The 17,448-nt window shown below is 41.2% G+C and overlaps 2 protein-coding genes across 5 annotated transcripts in view; one reads left to right on the forward strand and one right to left on the reverse strand.

Moving 5' to 3' along the window:
* hecw2b (HECT, C2 and WW domain containing E3 ubiquitin protein ligase 2b) overlaps window positions 1-10,515 on the forward strand; it is a 31,799-nt gene extending 21,284 nt beyond the window's left edge. For 3 of the 4 annotated variants that reach the window (XM_041965972.1, XM_041965976.1, XM_041965975.1), the window contains 13 exons: window positions 50-146; window positions 263-346; window positions 620-729; window positions 1,530-1,650; window positions 1,777-1,890; window positions 3,132-3,284; window positions 3,370-3,468; window positions 3,563-3,692; window positions 3,781-3,927; window positions 4,011-4,125; window positions 5,084-5,169; window positions 5,248-5,360; window positions 5,487-10,515. In XM_041965972.1, coding sequence (XP_041821906.1) covers window positions 50-146; window positions 263-346; window positions 620-729; window positions 1,530-1,650; window positions 1,777-1,890; window positions 3,132-3,284; window positions 3,370-3,468; window positions 3,563-3,692; window positions 3,781-3,927; window positions 4,011-4,125; window positions 5,084-5,169; window positions 5,248-5,360; window positions 5,487-5,598 — 1,481 coding nt within the window. In that variant the 3' untranslated portion in view covers window positions 5,599-10,515. The remainder of the gene's footprint in view (window positions 1-49; window positions 147-262; window positions 347-619; window positions 730-1,529; window positions 1,651-1,776; window positions 1,891-3,131; window positions 3,285-3,369; window positions 3,469-3,562; window positions 3,693-3,780; window positions 3,928-4,010; window positions 4,126-5,083; window positions 5,170-5,247; window positions 5,361-5,486) is intronic. The other variant, XM_041965973.1, reaches the window with a different exon arrangement.
* Window positions 10,516-11,618: 1,103 nt separating this feature from the next.
* LOC121627450 (methyltransferase N6AMT1-like) lies at window positions 11,619-13,773 on the reverse strand. The gene is made up of 6 exons (XM_041966366.1): window positions 13,385-13,773; window positions 12,629-12,715; window positions 12,460-12,550; window positions 12,288-12,371; window positions 12,069-12,210; window positions 11,619-11,988 (listed from the first exon to the last, which is right to left on the reverse strand). The coding sequence occupies exons 1-6, from the start codon at window positions 13,543-13,545 to the stop codon at window positions 11,858-11,860; spliced, it is 696 nt and encodes a 231-aa protein (XP_041822300.1). The 5' UTR covers window positions 13,546-13,773; the 3' UTR covers window positions 11,619-11,857.
* Between the last annotated feature and the right edge of the window lie 3,675 nt (window positions 13,774-17,448).

Consider the following 17,448-nt stretch of genomic DNA (forward strand, 5'->3'; position numbering starts at 1 on the left):
CAGACGTGATCAAAGTCGACCCGCCTGAACGTGTCTGCTCTTCTTCTAGCTTACAACGACAAGATTGTGGCGTTTCTGCGACAGCCAAACATCTTTGAGATTTTGCAGGAGAGACAGCCCGACTTCAGCCGGAACCATTCACTCAGGTACGATCAATACCCAGGGCACCTTACAGAGCTCAGCATTGATACCTAGAGCTTCCAGATGAAGTGAAGCTACAGTCCCCGGCATCTCTCTCAGTGCAGTGTTGCTATGACAACAGGGAGAAGGTGCAGCTGATCCGCACAGATGGAGGGTCAGGATTGGCCAGGCTGTCAGGTGATGCTGACCTTGTCATGCTGCTAAGGTGAGACTGGCGTCCTCGTTTCCTTTTTTCCCTTTTTTCCTCCATTCTTCCCCTCCATGTTTCCTTCCCTCCATGATGTTTCCTTTTTCTAATTTACTTCCCTGTCTATTTCCCTTCCACGTCCTATTATATTAGTAGCATATCACCTTCCCTCTTCACTTCCTTCCTTCTTCCCTAATGTATTTCCTTCCTTTCTCTCTTGCTTTCAGCTTCGGTCAGCTGAAATTAATTCTGCTTATTCAATTTCTTCCTCGCTCTGTCTCTCCTCTGCAGTCTGTTTGAAGATGAAGTAATGTCCTACGTGCCTCCTCACGCCTTACTTCACCCCAGCTACTGTCAGTCACCTCGGGGATCACCTGTCTCCTCGCCACAGAACTCGCCTGGTAGGAGACAAGTCACACACACATACACTGAATGGTTCTGAATATTTGTATTCAGGCCAATACCTTTTACTCCCTAATTGGTTTCAAGCCCTGAGTTGGCAGCATCTGCCCTTTAAAATGATAATATGTGGCTGAGATGTAATTGAAATTCATTGTCATTTTTGAAACAATAGCTTTCTCACCAGTTGATGATGCAAGAAGAAACAGCGTGTACAACGACACTGATAACGATTCCAACATGAGCCTGGCTAATTGACTTAAAAGCTTCACTTTTAAAGATAAGATTTTATTGATCTTATGCCGGGAAATTCACTTGCTACAACAGCAGAATAAAAAGGGGAGTTAGAAAACACAAGAAGAACAAATAGACAATAAAAAACATACAAAATTCATTACATACAGAGTCTAAAAGTACAGTGTCCTTGGGTTTTTGCAGTAAAAAAAAAAAAAAAAAATATAAAGACACATATTTATGTATGTGTGTGCACATAATGCACAGGATAAGTTGCACAAATGCTAAGATATTAGCATACGATGACATAAACTACAAGAGAGGCTACTACCTCTTCAGGTACTGAGTTAATTAGTGAGACATGTTCATATTGGGCAGGTTAATGTCCTGTTTAGAAAGATGAAGATCAACTTTATTAATCCCCAGCTGGGGAAACTTGGTATTATTTTACACCCTGTCAAGTGTTTGTGTTGAATGAATATTAAATAGTGCTTTATTTGCAGGCAGTTTTAGCAGTTGATGATAATATGCTGTGTGTCTCAGCTCACCTCTTTCTGTGTGTCTGCAGGTACTCAGAGGGCCAACGCCAGAGCCCCAGCACCCTACAAGAGAGACTTTGAGGCCAAACTGCGCAACTTCTTCAGGAAACTGGAAACTAAAGGCTACGGCCAAGGACCAGGGAAGCTGAAGTAGGTGGAATGTTTTTGTCTGCAGGAAGCAGCTGTTTGTTTGTTTGTATTTACACGTGCTGCCTGTCTGTCTGTCCACTCACTGGCCTGTGCGTGTGTGTGTGTGTGTGTGTGTGTGTGTCCTAGGTTGATCATCCGCCGTGACCACCTGCTAGAAGACGCCTTCAACCAGATCATGTGCTACTCCCGTAAAGACCTGCAGCGCAGCAAGCTCTACGTCAGCTTTGTGGGGGAGGAGGGGTGAGTAGAACGAGCATGAAACACACAACATGTGAGCATTTTACATCTCTGACTCATTTCCTGAACAATCTGGCTAATACATGATGTCCTGAACAATAATTCCCCACTCCTTTAATAAAGGCCACTCATGTCTTTGAACATAATTCAGCATTTTAAACATATTTTTGCATTTTAAATCCAGCAAACCTACCAAATATCACATTTCACTTAATCTACTTTGATAATATTGTATTTGCAACTTTCATGTTGTAATGTTTACAAGTTTAACCCCAAAAGCTAAAGCACACAGACGTCACAGAAGTGTTTTCTTCTTTGCCTTTAAGTTTATTATAATTACACACTATCACATCAAAATATAAATTAAATCAGTATTGTCTCAAAAACAGCAGGAGATGTAATTTTCTTCACCCTGAGTGGTGTCTCCAGCACCACCATACTGACAACTGATGATTCTGTATCAGCAACAGACGATTATGAACATATAAACATTCACTAAAGGCTTATGGCCAGATCAGGTTTGTGCTTTCACGTCGTAATAGTTATTCAAAATGAACCACGACTGTCAGATAATTGTTGATTATAGGAAAGGTACTATGAAAAGGCTTGAGGAGTCTTTTTGGTGAAGTAGACAAGCGGAGAAGGGAAAAGATTCATGGTTCTATCTCAGAGAAGAGGAAACTCCACAACAATTATCCCACAGATTTAGCTCCTTTACAAATTGTACAAAGAGCTTCTAAAATGTGATGTTTTGTAGTGAATTCATTGACTTAACAATTGGCACAACTGCTGTTGAAACTATTAATCAACCCATCAAGTAGTCAACTGACAGGAAATTAATTGTTAACTTTTTTGATCATCTTGTAATTCTTCTTATAAATTGAATTCATTTCTAATAATTCTGAGGTTTGGACTGTTGGTTGGAGAAAACAAACATTGTGAAGGTTTCACTTTGGGCGTTTCTCTCTATTTTCAGAATATTTATGAACCAATCAATTAATTAATGGAGAAAATAATCAGCAGATGAATCCGTAATGAAAATAATTAAGAATGAGCTTCACCTTCACTACAACAGTCAACGGCTGCTTTTACATTAATGCATGAGTAATAATAATCTTACATTGTATGATAGTGTAACGGTCACAGGGGACATGTTTCTGCTTTGAGTACATTTTCCAGATCTGGACCTGTCCTCCTCCTCTGTATGTGGTGAGGATGAAGTTGTGCCTGTGTGTCTGTTGCAGGTTGGACTACAGCGGGCCTTCCCGAGAGTTCTTCTTCTTGGTTTCCAGGGAGCTTTTCAACCCTTACTATGGTCTGTTTGAGTACTCTGCCAACGACACCTACACCGTCCAGATCAGCCCCATGTCCGCCTTCGTGGACAATCACCATGAATGGTGAGAGGCCGTGGTGACGCTCAGGCGTGATTTTCAGTATCCTGACGATGTGCATGTGTGTTAATGTGTTTGATGTGTGTTTCAGGTTCCGGTTCAGCGGTCGTATTTTGGGACTGGCTCTGATCCACCAGTACCTGCTGGATGCCTTCTTCACCAGACCCTTTTATAAGGGCCTGCTGCGCATGTAAGTACAAACCGCTTTTTAATGAACTCACCTTCCTTTCTGTAGGGGGGATATCAGAGTAAACACCGACTCACTGTCGTCTGTCACCATGTAGTCCCTGTGACCTGAGCGACCTGGAGTACCTGGATGAGGAGTTTCACCAGTCGCTTCAGTGGATGAAGGACAACGACATAGAAGACATGCTGGACCTCACCTTCACCGTCAACGAGGAAGTCTTTGGACAGGTTAGACTGTTTTGAAAAAAAAGACCTGCAAAAGATCAGCATTGTGCTGTTTGTCTATTTTTATAAGTGTGTGTATGTGTGTCTGTAGATAACAGAAAGGGAGCTGAAGCCAGGAGGAGCCAACATCCCCGTCTCTGAGAAGAACAAGAAGGAATACATCGAGCGGATGGTCAAGTGGAGGATCGAAAGAGGAGTGGTACAGCAGACGGAGAGCCTGGTCAGAGGCTTCTACGAGGTATGTCTTGCAGATGTTGCATATAAACTGTTTGAATTCCTCCGTTAAACTGCACTGTCAGTATGACACTCTGTGTTGTCCAGGTGGTGGACGCCAGGCTGGTGTCAGTATTTGATGCCAGAGAGCTGGAGCTGGTGATCGCCGGGACAGCAGAGATCGACTTGTCAGACTGGAGGAACAACACGGAGTACAGAGGAGGTAAGGAGGACCAGATTTATGGCAAACACAGTACTTTTACTACCCCCCTCTCTAAAAAACAGTTGGGACTCTGTTAAAATAGAATGTGATGATTTGCAAAACACTTGAGACTCTGTATTGAAAATAGCATAAAGACAACATATCAAATGTCTCATGTTGACCACTGTGCTGCACCACCTCATCTTGGGAACTGAGGGGACCGGTTGCTGTGTTGCTTGATGTGTGATTTCAGCTGCTCAGCAGTTTTGGGTCTCCTTTGTCGTATTTTATGTTTCATAATGTGCTGAATATTTTCAATGGGTGACAAGTTTACCACGCAGACTCTTTGTCTATGGAGCCATGCTGTTGTAATACACACAGAATGTGGTTTGGGATTGTCTTGCTGAAATAAGCAAGGCCGTCTGTGAAAATGTCCCTGAGCTTGTCTACTCGGCTGCATGTGTTAGTCCAAAGATAAGATAAGAGAAAACTTTATTTACCCCCAGCCGGGGAAATTTGGGAAAACCTGTAAATGTGGTTCACAAATGCTAATGAACTGTGCACTCATTAATGCTGAACCACATTTCCAGGTTTTGGAGTGATGTGGAACATAAGCTGCCAAGTAGACGATCTTTTTCAGGGAAGGCCTCGCTGACTTCAGCCAGACGGTCCCAAACCACATCCTGCACGGCTCCGTAAGGAAAGAGTCCGGATGCTAACGCGGTCCCAAACTGTCACCCACTGAAAATGTTTGGCACATTATGCGTGGATCCCGTTGTGGCCTGTTCCTGTCTCAGGTGTGAGAGGGTCACTGCTCCAGCTGCCTCTGGACAGAGTCCCCTCAGATCCCGCCGACGTGGATAATGACATATCAACATTCAGCACCACATCACCACACCGACTTCAGTTTGTTTGAAGGGCTTGGCCGAGGTCTTGTCACTCATTGCCATCATGGTCACGGTTGACTTCTTGTGTTCAGGTTACCATGACAACCATATTGTGATCCGGTGGTTCTGGGCAGCAGTGGAGAGGTTCAACAATGAGCAGAGGCTGCGGCTCCTGCAGGTGGGCGTGCGAGACAGACAGTTCATTCAGCTTTTTTTACAGAAACTGTTCACTTCAGTCTTCTCCTTCTCTCTTCAGTTTGTGACCGGCACATCCAGCATCCCTTACGAGGGCTTTGCGTCTCTGCGAGGCAGCAACGGACCACGCAGGTTCTGTGTGGAGAAATGGGGGAAGGTCACCTCACTGCCCAGGTAAACAGTGCCATCACGGTTTGACCATGTGCCGGACAAACAGGAGAAATTCCTGACTAATATTATATGATTACGGACCACGTGTCTAATATGTGTCTAATATCACTTCCTGTGGTCTCTCTCCAGAGCTCACACCTGTTTCAACCGGTTGGACCTGCCGCCGTACCCATCCTTCTCGATGCTGTATGAGAAGATGCTAACTGCTGTGGAGGAGACCAGTACCTTTGGGCTGGAATGAGACCCTCTTCTCAACAGCTAGCTGAAGAGAGGAAGCTGTGATGGGCTGTAAGGTTCAAAAAGCTGGATTTAAAGTCCCATTTATGGTTTGTGTTTAATTTCTAATGGGTTATGTTTCATAACAGAGGCTGATAAGACCTGTGAACCATCGGTAAACAGCTGTTTTTTGTTGCACCTGCACGAATTTCACACATACACTCTCACCTGTGTCATGTGACGAACGAGGACCTTCACTGCCTTTGGGACCAGAATCATAGCTGCCAGGGTTTGATCGATCGGTGACTGGGATTTTTCTTTTTCTTTTTTTTGTTCCTTGTTGTCACTTTCACTTTGATACCACGAGGTTAAAGTTTAAGAAACACATCAAAGAAGAAGCAACCACTGCCTTCTCTTCAAGCTGAGTAGACTCAGCCTCTTGTTTTCTAGTTTGGATGGACCTCAAAGGATTAAAAGGCCTGTCCAGAACTGTTCACTGACGCCCTCGTTGTAGTACAGCGTCTCCTTGTGGCCTGTTGTAGTGACTGCACTCGTGTAGATGGTGCATTTGTTTCTCAAAGCCTTTCAAGGACTCCCTGGGGTGACTTTTGGTAAAGTTTGTGGGATTTTCCACTGAACTTCGACGGCTGGTTTTGGAGACCCAGAACAGAAGCTTTGCTATTGTTGTTACAGTATTTTCATCTACAAGAAGAAGTGATTTTCTAATGATGTGGCAGTGACATGTTGTGATTAGAATGTAACTAACTTTATAATGTAGATAGTGGGGGGAGTGTTTTTTTGTTTCCTTTTGATCTGGATCAATTGGCAAAAAATATGTGGCCACCACTCGAGGTAATAATGTGTTGATGAGTAAATGAAGTTACATACAGTGTGTAACCATATCCATTCACTTTGATTGTATTTGACTGATCTGAAACTAGCTTTGATACAGTTCTATTCTCTAAAATTTGTTTAAAGTTGTCTACACTCAAGAGGTGTATATTGGAAAAAAACAACTGTATATCCAAATAGACAAAGTCAATGAAATGTCCACACAGCAGTGGTGGATCTAGAAAACTTTACATGGGGTGGCACAGGGTTGAAAACACTAAACACATCCTTTTTATTTTCTCTCAGCAGTCCAATCCGGCTACTCTGACCTCCAGGAGTCAGAATGGAAACAGATTTCTTGGTTAAATACACATTTTTAATTGCCAATATGCTCCAATCAATCAGTGAATATTTAACATGAAGTGATTTTCAGACCCAGTGCAGCTAAAACACTTCCAGTCTGCCTGTGTGCAGACTCCCGTGCACACATTCATTTGTTAATTAAATAAATAAAAACAACCCGTCCTCTGACACCACAGGTATGAAGCTATGGTCCCCAGCAGACCTTTAATGAATTGCCATGTTGTAAATTTCATGGCAATCCACTGAGAGATTTCAGTCTGGACCAGGGCTGCAACAATCAGCTGATTAATTGATTAAAAATTAATCATGTTTGTCCAAAACAGACACAAATCTGACTAAGACAGCAGATTTAGTTAACACTAATTAGGTGAAATAAGGTCAAAGACACTGGGGTATAATGTAACTTTCTCAATGCTTTTATTCCTTCAAACAGAAACAAATCAATCAATCAAATCAAATATATATGTTGCATTTCCTTTTTATTCTCAGTGCGTGGCATCCCCAGTGTCCAGTGTTTTAATTAAATTTTTGATTATTGTAGTGGCCTTATCTGCACTTGCCTTACTATGTTTTGAGTACAAAGAGTACAATAAAACAAAGAATTAACTTTGTTCTCTAAAATGCTGGAAATGATCAGATAAAAAGCAAAAAGCTCCATTTTATTAAGCATCTATGACTCAAAGTAATAAAATCGGCAGATTAATCAGGTATCATTATCGTCGTCAGTTGCAGCTCCAGTCTGGACCGAACTCCACGAACGTTGCTGTTTCTACAACAGTGGACATGCTCTGATTCTGAACCCCGTGCCTTCCTCTAGATCCACCCCTGCTACACACAGCCACACCACAACGGAAAAATACGACCAAGCTTGACACCGAGCTGCTGGTATCAAAAACACAATTAGTCCATCAGAGTTTAAGCTGCCACGTCACGTTAATGATGGCTCAGACGTCTCAGTAATACATCAACCAGCGTATTTGCTGTTGCTCATTAGATGAATACATCTTCTTTTCATTATTATTGGCTCTTTGTCACCTCACACACGATGAGTAGAAGCTCCCAGAAGAGCTCTAAATGTTGGGAGTTTTGTCGTTGCTCTTTTTACACTTACGCTGTTGACCACTTGTGTATTTGTACAGCCGTATTTGATTACACTTGCTGTATGCAAACTCTTCGAAATGTCTTTTTCTGACATGAAGCGTTGACACCGTTGAATAGTTGCTATAGATTTGCACTCTGTCATTTCAACATTGATTGAACTGTATCAGCTAAATGTTAATGTTTATGTTAATTTAATCAGGTTGTTGAGTGCAGTTCACACGGAGAGCTCGAAGCAGGCGCACAGTTCAAAACATACAGTCCTCATCATAGAGAAGCATGAACATTTTCTATAAAACCCATTCTGCAGGAGCTTGCAGTGAATCTTTTCTCTTTTGTACATTGAGATACTTGTTACCGTCCTGTTCACTCACATTGTCCCCCTCCGCACTATGAATGTAAGCACGCCTTGAACTGCCACACTGAAATACAACTGTCCACACGCAGGCCTACAACACCGACAAGTCCACCACAGAGTTCCTGAGCTAACACAACCCCCTCTGAATCCCTCATTTCCTACACATGGCAAATATATATGAATACATGGAAGCACATTTCTGCCCAGAAAACAAACAAACGAAAGAATGCATGAAAACGTATGTTAAATAAAAACAGAAATGCTCAATGCAAAGTCCAGATGTTGGCTTACGAAGTCAACATTATGAGATCCTTAAACCAAACTTTTGACTTACTGTCTCACAAAGCTGATTTAGGAAGGCAAAATTTAGACTTAACATCTCATTTTGACTTCACTCATGTTTTTGAATTAGTAAATCAAAATTACTGTCTTGTAATCAGCGCTGCTTAATTTTGACATATTGTCTATATCAAAATTTGTTGATTTAAGTCCAGATTTTTCCTCTTATTCCTGATTTTACGCTTGCACATAATTTTGATTTCATGTCTCATACTTTGTATCTGAGGATACTTTGTCTTTTACGTCACGTTAATGATGGCTCAGACGTCTCAGTAATACATCAACCAGCGTATTTGCTGTTGCTCATTAGATGAATACATCTTCTTTTCATTATTATTGGCTCTTTGTCACCTCACACACGATGAGTAGAAGCTCCCAGAAGAGCTCTAAATGTTGGGAGTTTTGTCGTTGCTCTTTTTACACTTACGCTGTTGACCACTTGTGTATTTGTACAGCCGTATTTGATTACACTTGCTGTATGCAAACTCTTCGAAATGTCTTTTTCTGACATGAAGCGTTGACACCGTTGAATAGTTGCTATAGATTTGCACTCTGTCATTTCAACATTGATTGAACTGTATCAGCTAAATGTTAATGTTTATGTTAATTTAATCAGGTTGTTGAGTGCAGTTCACACGGAGAGCTCGAAGCAGGCGCACAGTTCAAAACATACAGTCCTCATCATAGAGAAGCATGAACATTTTCTATAAAACCCATTCTGCAGGAGCTTGCAGTGAATCTTTTCTCTTTTGTACATTGAGATACTTGTTACCGTCCTGTTCACTCACATTGTCCCCCTCCGCACTATGAATGTAAGCACGCCTTGAACTGCCACACTGAAATACAACTGTCCACACGCAGGCCTACAACACCGACAAGTCCACCACAGAGTTCCTGAGCTAACACAACCCCCTCTGAATCCCTCATTTCCTACACATGGCAAATATATATGAATACATGGAAGCACATTTCTGCCCAGAAAACAAACAAACGAAAGAATGCATGAAAACGTATGTTAAATAAAAACAGAAATGCTCAATGCAAAGTCCAGATGTTGGCTTACGAAGTCAACATTATGAGATCCTTAAACCAAACTTTTGACTTACTGTCTCACAAAGCTGATTTAGGAAGGCAAAATTTAGACTTAACATCTCATTTTGACTTCACTCATGTTTTTGAATTAGTAAATCAAAATTACTGTCTTGTAATCAGCGCTGCTTAATTTTGACATATTGTCTATATCAAAATTTGTTGATTTAAGTCCAGATTTTTCCTCTTATTCCTGATTTTACGCTTGCACATAATTTTGATTTCATGTCTCATACTTTGTATCTGAGGATACTTTGTCTTTTATTGGGGATAACTTTTTTTTTCTTTTCCTGGCAGAAATTGGCTTCCATACAACCAAAGTTACTGCAGACAGACTGCTGTAGACTCTTTTTATGAGTGATAATGGTACAAAATACTACTTTAAAACCTAAACGGTGCATTTTATGCAAAGTTTGGGGGGGTACATTTGAAACTGATCATGTTGTCAATTTTTTTAAAACAGATTTTGATAAATCTTGGACCTACTGTTTTCCTTGTTTACTCTTTTAAAGAATGTACTAATAATCCAGAATATAATCTAACATTTCTGTGTGAAGTTGACACCTGGGTAGGAACATGGGTAAATTTTCATGTGCTCATTGATCTTAATGCGAATAGAATAAACAATGATATTCTTTCCCTCACTGAATGCACTGCCCTCCCTCTGTCTATCCAGAATGTACCAAAGTTTAGAGCCTCAGTCGGCTGCCTCACGTCTAACAGCCTGCCACTCTTTCTGTACAGTTCACCTCACTTTAAATATGAATGTTTGTCGGCACTCTAATCCTAAAATAAAATGTCATCTCTCTATGCAAGCTGTTTCTTCTCCTTTCCCTGTCACTTTGACTGGAATCGACCAAACAGAGGAGGATAATAAATGGAAATCAATATTTGTGTCATGTGTTTTCCTGAACATACAACAGATGTTCTGTCTTTTCAGTTCTAAAGGTTGTTTTGTTCCTGGCCAAGCATGACATGACGTGTAGTGAAAAACAGCCAAACTAGGGGCTGCCCGGACAGGTAGGTCCTGCAGGGGAGCCTGGCCAAAAGGGTCGACCTGGGCTTCAGGTAGACCAAGGGAGAGAACAGTCTTGGGTACATGGTTACCAGGCTTAAAAGCACTGAGTGGGCCATCAGGTCTACCTGACGAGTGAGGATCTTTATGTTAAATTAATGTCTTGCTTTCAGGTCTCCACGATGGCTTCTCGAGCCGGTCCGAGAGCAGCACTGACTTTCAGCACCGGGAGCGATTTGCCTGACACGACCAGATGAGGTGGGGTCTTTTACCATTATTGCAATTTAGGATCATCTCTGAGAGGGAAAATAAAGCAGTAAGAAGCACCAGATCCATAGAGCCCCAAATACACATTTAGATCTTTATTGAATTAAGGTTTCTGTTCTGGAATTTTGTGCTAATTAGAATAAATGTAATAGATAATACTTTATTTGTAAGATGTGTGCCATTTTTATAAAACATAAGTCAAAACACATTTATTTTAATGGGAATCAAATTAATGTGGAAGGCATCACAGAATAGCATTATCATTAAACATAGCACTGAAGAAAATGAACATCCGTCCATCCCTGCTGCCCTCATTTGAGGGCGTGCATGCCCAGAAGTGGGCTCTCCGGGCTGGGGCGCTGGTTGCTGGCTGCACGGTCCACCTTGTAGCAATAAGTGTGACAGACTGTGGAAACACTGTCAGCGTTTCCGTGAACTGAACGAGTCACCGGTGTTTTGTGCCGTGTTCAGAAAGAGGTGGATGCTGGAGCCATCATCGTGCAGGAGACGGTGACACGGAGGAGAGCCTGTCCGACAGACTCAGAGAGGCCGAGCAGCCTCTAAATTGGAAAATGGTCCAACTTGCAGTTCTGTCCAGATGGACAGTGTTAGTTAAGTTGTGAAACTTTTTTTGAACATCTGTAAAGCTGAAAGTGTTATTTTATTATTAAACCGGTCTGGGTGAATGCAGGGAGTCAATTTCTGCAGCTTTTTTTTTTTTTTTTTTTATTGTTCTGGAAACACATTAAATTCATCAGTCCATTACAGGCACCTTAGTCCTTTCGCCAGGGTCTTGCAGAACTGCTGCGTTTGTTCTGCAGAAGCACAGCAGTCGTCTGATGGCTTCTTGCAGAAATTACTGCGCCCTGTGTTATCCTGAACATGCTTCTACTCGCTGATGGTCAGTTCAAAGTGTCAGAGCATTTATTTGAGACAGTTCTGTGTTTGTTGGCTCCTGTGGAAGCGCAGGACAGACAGCCTCTCATTTCCAGCTCTTGTAGACAAGCAGGACTCTCCCCTCAAACCACACTGGCCCAGCAAACGGACGATCTCCTCTGGTGAGAACAAGAAAAACACTTGTTATCCTGAATGTTTCCTGCACTGAACATCAGTTCAGGGACATTGCTTAACTCACCAGGATCGTTCTCAGCAATGGTGATGAGGTAAAACAACCCTTTACCGGAGAGCAACTGGGCTACCAGGGGCAGAAATCTGTCGGTCACCTCTCGTCCTCGCCTCCCTCCGGCCCAGGCGGCCTCGATACCCGTGCCGCCAACCTGGAAGAGAAGCACACGTTCTTAACACGCTCCTCATTTCTGGACTGAAGACAACCTGCTGCAGAGAGCTGAAGCACCTCTTCTGAAGGTGTGACCACGTATGGAGGGTTGAAGAGTAGGACGTCCACTTTACCACTAAGGCGGGGCAGAAGACACTCCACCTAAAGGAAGTAGAGAAAAGCAGCCTTTAGACCTCAAATCATGGCACAGGAAGCGCGTGAACACCTGAAATACGAATGAAAGTCTCACCAGGGATGTGATGACAGGCTGCAGTGAAACGCTGTTGCAGGAGGCCGTCTCTGCTGTGCACTGCGCTGCTGCAGGATTCACATCAGTGCAACTGGAAGAGAAACCCTTCAGTCCACCACTGTACATAGACAACAAGTGTGTACCTTTTTATGGTGAAAATATCACTCACAGATACAAAGCTGAAGGGCCGACCACCGATGCCAGAAATGCCGACACCACTCCTGAGCCGCTGCCCACCTCCAGACACACACAAGGGCTAAAAACAGCAGAGAAACGTCCAGAGGTCACATTCAGGTGAACTACAGGAAACAGGATGAACTGAAGAAAAACAGATGAACTGTGTCCAGTGGTGGAGGAAGTCTTAACATCCTTTACTTAAAGTATTGATACCCCACTTTAAAAATGTGCCAGAATAAGTCCACAATTTAAAGCATGAAGTAAAAGTATTTAGTACTTCAATACTGAAAAGTAACAGTACTCAATGAAAATTTCACCCTGTGAATGTTACACTCGTTTATATTTCCTCATTGTATTCTAATGTGTCATGCATTTATGTAAAAGTAGGATTTTACAGTTAATTATCGATTGATTGTGTGGTTTGTAAACATCCTGTAAACTGTGAGAAACACAGTCTCAATGCATGGATGCACTGTCCTAATAATGAAGCCATTAACAAAGCAGTTGCCAATATATTTTCTTCTATGTAATACAAAACACAGTTTACAAGCTCTTCTTGTGTTTGAATGTAAAAATCTGAATATTTGACTCAAGCTGTCAGAGAAATGCAGTGAAGTAAAAAGTCGTATTTTTCCCTCTGAGATGTGGAGAAGCAAAAAGCGCCCTGAGAAGAAAAGTCTCCAACTCGTACTTCAACACAGTACTTGAGTAAAAGTACTTAGTTACTCCACCTCTGGCAGCATCTCACCTCATCAGCTGCAGCCGCTCGGCGTCTTTCTCCAGGGCGTCAATCAACAGGAAAGAGTCTTCCGCCGGCTCGTAAACGTCCCGGAACTGTCCACGTCCGGCGTGTCGGTAAACAGGTGTGGGATAACTTGTCGACATGTTCGCTGCACGGCTGGAGGACATCAGTGATCAACAGTCAGCTTCCAGCGCCGCTAACCGCCTGCACTCGCTACCGGCTCGTCAGCATTTCGTAAGTAAACATGTAACTGTCAGAAACTGTTCGTGTTGTCACACATTGGCACCGTGTTGTTCTTTAACGCTTGAGTCAGATTTACTCCAAAACACCGCTAACATGCTTCACAATCGCCTGGAAGTTAAAGCCATGTCGGTTTGCTAATATAGCTAGCTCGTTCCTAGCCACTTCCGTGTTTGCGACACACGTCACGGTGACGTACGCGAACCGCTTCCTGTTGGCGGCTCATCAGTTTGTTGTTTAAATTGGCTTGAATGTGTTGATGTACGTAGATGTTTGGCGATATGTTGACCAAAATAAATTAAGATGGTGTTAAGACGAAACGTAGACCTCTAATTAACCAATAATTATGTCTGACATTTGGCATTTATGGCTTGCAGTGTTCAGATTATTTCATTCAATAAGTTCCAGTTGTCAGTAAAATCAATTATTTTCTGTTAAATGTACTTAAAGTATCAAAAGTAAAAGTAGTCATGATGCCACACAAGTGTTACTTTAATATATATCTAAAATTATTAGATTCCAATAGCCAAAGCACAGAGTTGCAGGGATGGTCTAATATCATGCATTATAAGTGCCTTTTGTTTTTAAAGTGCTTTTCAAATTACTATTTAAGACTCTGCGAAATGTACCTGAAGTACTCATTATGCAGCTGAATGGTTATGTATTGAACCACTGGGTTGTTATTATGATGATTAGAACTTAAATTTGTGGAGCACTTTTCTGAGCAAAGAAAAAAAAATGCTGATGCAGTGTTGACAGCGAACAGCAAACAGATTAAAATAACAGAACAAATATAGACTTTGAATGTTTAATCAGTGCAGTTGCATGTTTTATCAGCTCATCCAAATGTAAAATGTGACTCTGAACATAACCAGAAACTACAGCCATCAGACACAGCCTCCAAAACATTATAAGCACAATAGTGCACTTTATCTAAATTTACACAGGTCAAAAGTGTGTGAATAATTTTTGAAGCTGGTTTTATTATTACCTGATGATCAAACATCCAGACTGCTGCATCATGCTGTCAACGACAGGAAAAATAGGAGGTGAGCAATATTTTCCAATGATCAGACAGGCACTAATGTGCATTTAATGCATAATTTATTGAGCACATCCTGTTCATCCTTTGTTTTAAAGTTCATTTAAAGTGTGGAAATGCTCAAGCAATAAATAAAAATACACTAGTATTCTAATGTCAGTGTATTAGTAATCTGGTAATGTTAGACTTTATGTACACTCACTGACATGACAAAGCATAGTTTTATTTCAGTCTTTCTTTAAATTGAAGAACAGCATGAGTCAGCATAAAATGAGTATAAATGCAATATATTAAGTATCATTAGTACGAAGGTAGTTGTTCCCATTCAGCACACTTTAAGTGCATGATTTAATGGTGTGCAAGTACGCTGCAGTATTCTCGGTCTGCTAATATGTAGTATATTGTAGTCTGTGTATTTTACTCAGAGTGTTTGTTTGGCATGTTTGTTTTCTTGAAAAGTGAATTAAACAGAAAAAGATGTGAATGGATTTTCTTTGCATCAATAGACTAATCAAACATGTTTCATCTCTCCTGTATTTGTCCTTTGATATTATAGTGAAGTAGAGGTGAAGTTAAATGTACTTTAAAGAGTAAATGTATTCTGTTACATTCCACCGCTGTAACAATTCACATTCAGATTTTATTATTTGAATTTACTATGAAACATGTTCCTGTCTCTTTACGGGCTGTTTTTGTTTTCACAGGACAAAAGACTGTAAAAACTACGACAGGATAATGGATGACCCCTGTGACCTTTGACTCCCACAGATTCATCCGGCTTTGATTGATGACGGACGACCCCCTTGAGACTGATTTTACCGTGCGACCGCCCTCTCGCCACAGTCCGTGATGCGGTCACCTCAGAGAAGGAAATGGACTCCAGTCAGTGTCTTTTTTGATGCTTGAAATCATTTCCAGATTGGTTTTTGTAATCTGTATCACAGGACATATTTTATGTCTTTCAGACAACAGCAGATATTTCCGGGCGGAGGACTTCTCTGAACTCCATCTGTGTGAAGTGTGGAGCCTGATCCTCCGACCTTCAAGGTAATTCAGATCAATAATTAAATGTATAAATAAAGACAGAAATCCAAAGCTCGGTTGGACATGCTGATTTATTGCCTTTGTTTTTAGAAAGCAGAATATAACTTCCTCAACACCAGAAACACCTCCCTTGAAAAGATCAAAACACACAATGTTGTGATTCTAAGAAGACAGTGGTCAGAATGCAGCCAGTGAAGGAGTGTAATCAAGTACTTTAGTGAACCTCAGTACTGTGATCATTTATCAGTGTGAACTATAAATATAACTGTACAGGCTTGAAAACTGTTATTGTTGTGTGATATTCACTTTTGTTTTCACCACAGAAGAAGAAGAAGACGAAGGGGAGCGTTCCCCTGAGCAGCTGAGAGGATCTTCTCTGAGGTAGGACATGTATTTCATTTTTGGAGCAGCTGATGTGTTTGATGTTGAGATGAATATTGAGAGCACGCGGTTGTTGTTGTGAGGTCAGTGGTGAAGTGTGGTTTCATCTGATGGTGGTGGATATATTTTCAGGGCTGGAACTGTTAGCTTCTTGTTGTCAGTCCCAGCTTTTGTGAGTGGAGGGTTGGTTGTCTTGTGAAGTATAAACACATTAAAAAAATCTGAGCTGGTTGTGAAGCTGAACAGTGTGTTAGCTGAGTCAGTCCTGTTGTTGTGAGGTGTGTCGACAGATGTTTTCAGTGTGTTACCTTCTTCATGCAGTCTGAGAGGGCAGAGTGTAAACTGTTGTCATTTAACTTGAAAACAAGCTGCTGAGTCCAGTGATTGTCTTGTGAAGTATAAACATGTGAATTAATGTGTAAAAAGTGTTGGACAAGCTTGAGAGCAGTTATAGCTCAGAGTGTAAAGTCGTGTTCCATGTTTTAAACAAGCTGTTGGTTGAAGCCCCTCTTTGTCTTTTGTTGTATGAACACATGAAAAAGGAAAGTTTGAGTGTGGCATGATGTCATCTTAGGAGTCCCCAGCAGGGTTTTGAGTCAGGTGTCCTCAGTTCTGTGAAAAGCTGTCAGAGTGGAGCTCCAAGTGCTGAAGGATCAGTAGAGCAGTGGCATGGCAGGTGCTCTGTGAAGCACCAGCAACAATGTGGAGACCTGGTTCGAATCCCACTGCCCCCTGATACCTGGAGCACAAGCGGGGGGTGGGGGGAAGGGAGGGGGGCCGTGCCCCCCTGGGAAACTTGGAGAGTTGGAATTAAGGGGTTATGCTGAAAAAAACTGGATGCAACTGACATTTTGCTGACATGTTGTGATTGTGCTGATTGATAACTTGAAAAACACACTGACACCTTAGACTAAAAAAAAGACACTTTACTAAAAAAAAGACACTTTACTAAAAAAAAGACACTAATACTAAAAAAAAGACACTTTACTAAAAAAAAGACACTAATACTAAAAAAAAGACACTTTACTAAAAAAAAGACACTTTACTAAAAAAAAGACACTAATACTAAAAAAAAGACACTTTACTAAAAAAAAGACACTAATACTAAAAAAAAGACACTTTACTAAAAAAAAGACACTAATACTAAAAAAAAGACACTTTACTAAAAAAAAGACACTAATACTAAAAAAAAGACACTTTACTAAAAAAAAGACACTAATACTAAAAAAAAGACACTTTACTAAAAAAAAGACACTAATACTAAAAAAAAGACACTTTACTAAAAAAAAGACACTAATACTAAAAAAAAGACACTTTACTAAAAAAAAGACACTAATACTAAAAAAAAGACACTTTACTAAAA

This window comes from Chelmon rostratus, chromosome 24 (assembly GCF_017976325.1).
Source record: "Chelmon rostratus isolate fCheRos1 chromosome 24, fCheRos1.pri, whole genome shotgun sequence".
In the NCBI taxonomy this organism is placed as follows: Eukaryota; Metazoa; Chordata; class Actinopteri; order Chaetodontiformes; family Chaetodontidae; genus Chelmon; species Chelmon rostratus.

Bases quoted from the DNA above. Each gene is read 5' to 3' on its own strand.
- LOC121627450 (XM_041966366.1), bottom strand. From the start codon at position 13,545: ATGTCCTCCAGCCGTGCAGCGAACATGTCGACAAGTTATCCCACACCT. The intron at 12,372-12,459 runs GTGAGACTTTCA...TACTTCCTTTAG, and splicing joins AGCCTGTCATCACATCCCTG to GTGGAGTGTCTTCTGCCCCG. The intron at 11,989-12,068 runs GTGAGTTAAGCA...TGTTCTCACCAG, and splicing joins CATTGCTGAGAACGATCCTG to AGGAGATCGTCCGTTTGCTG.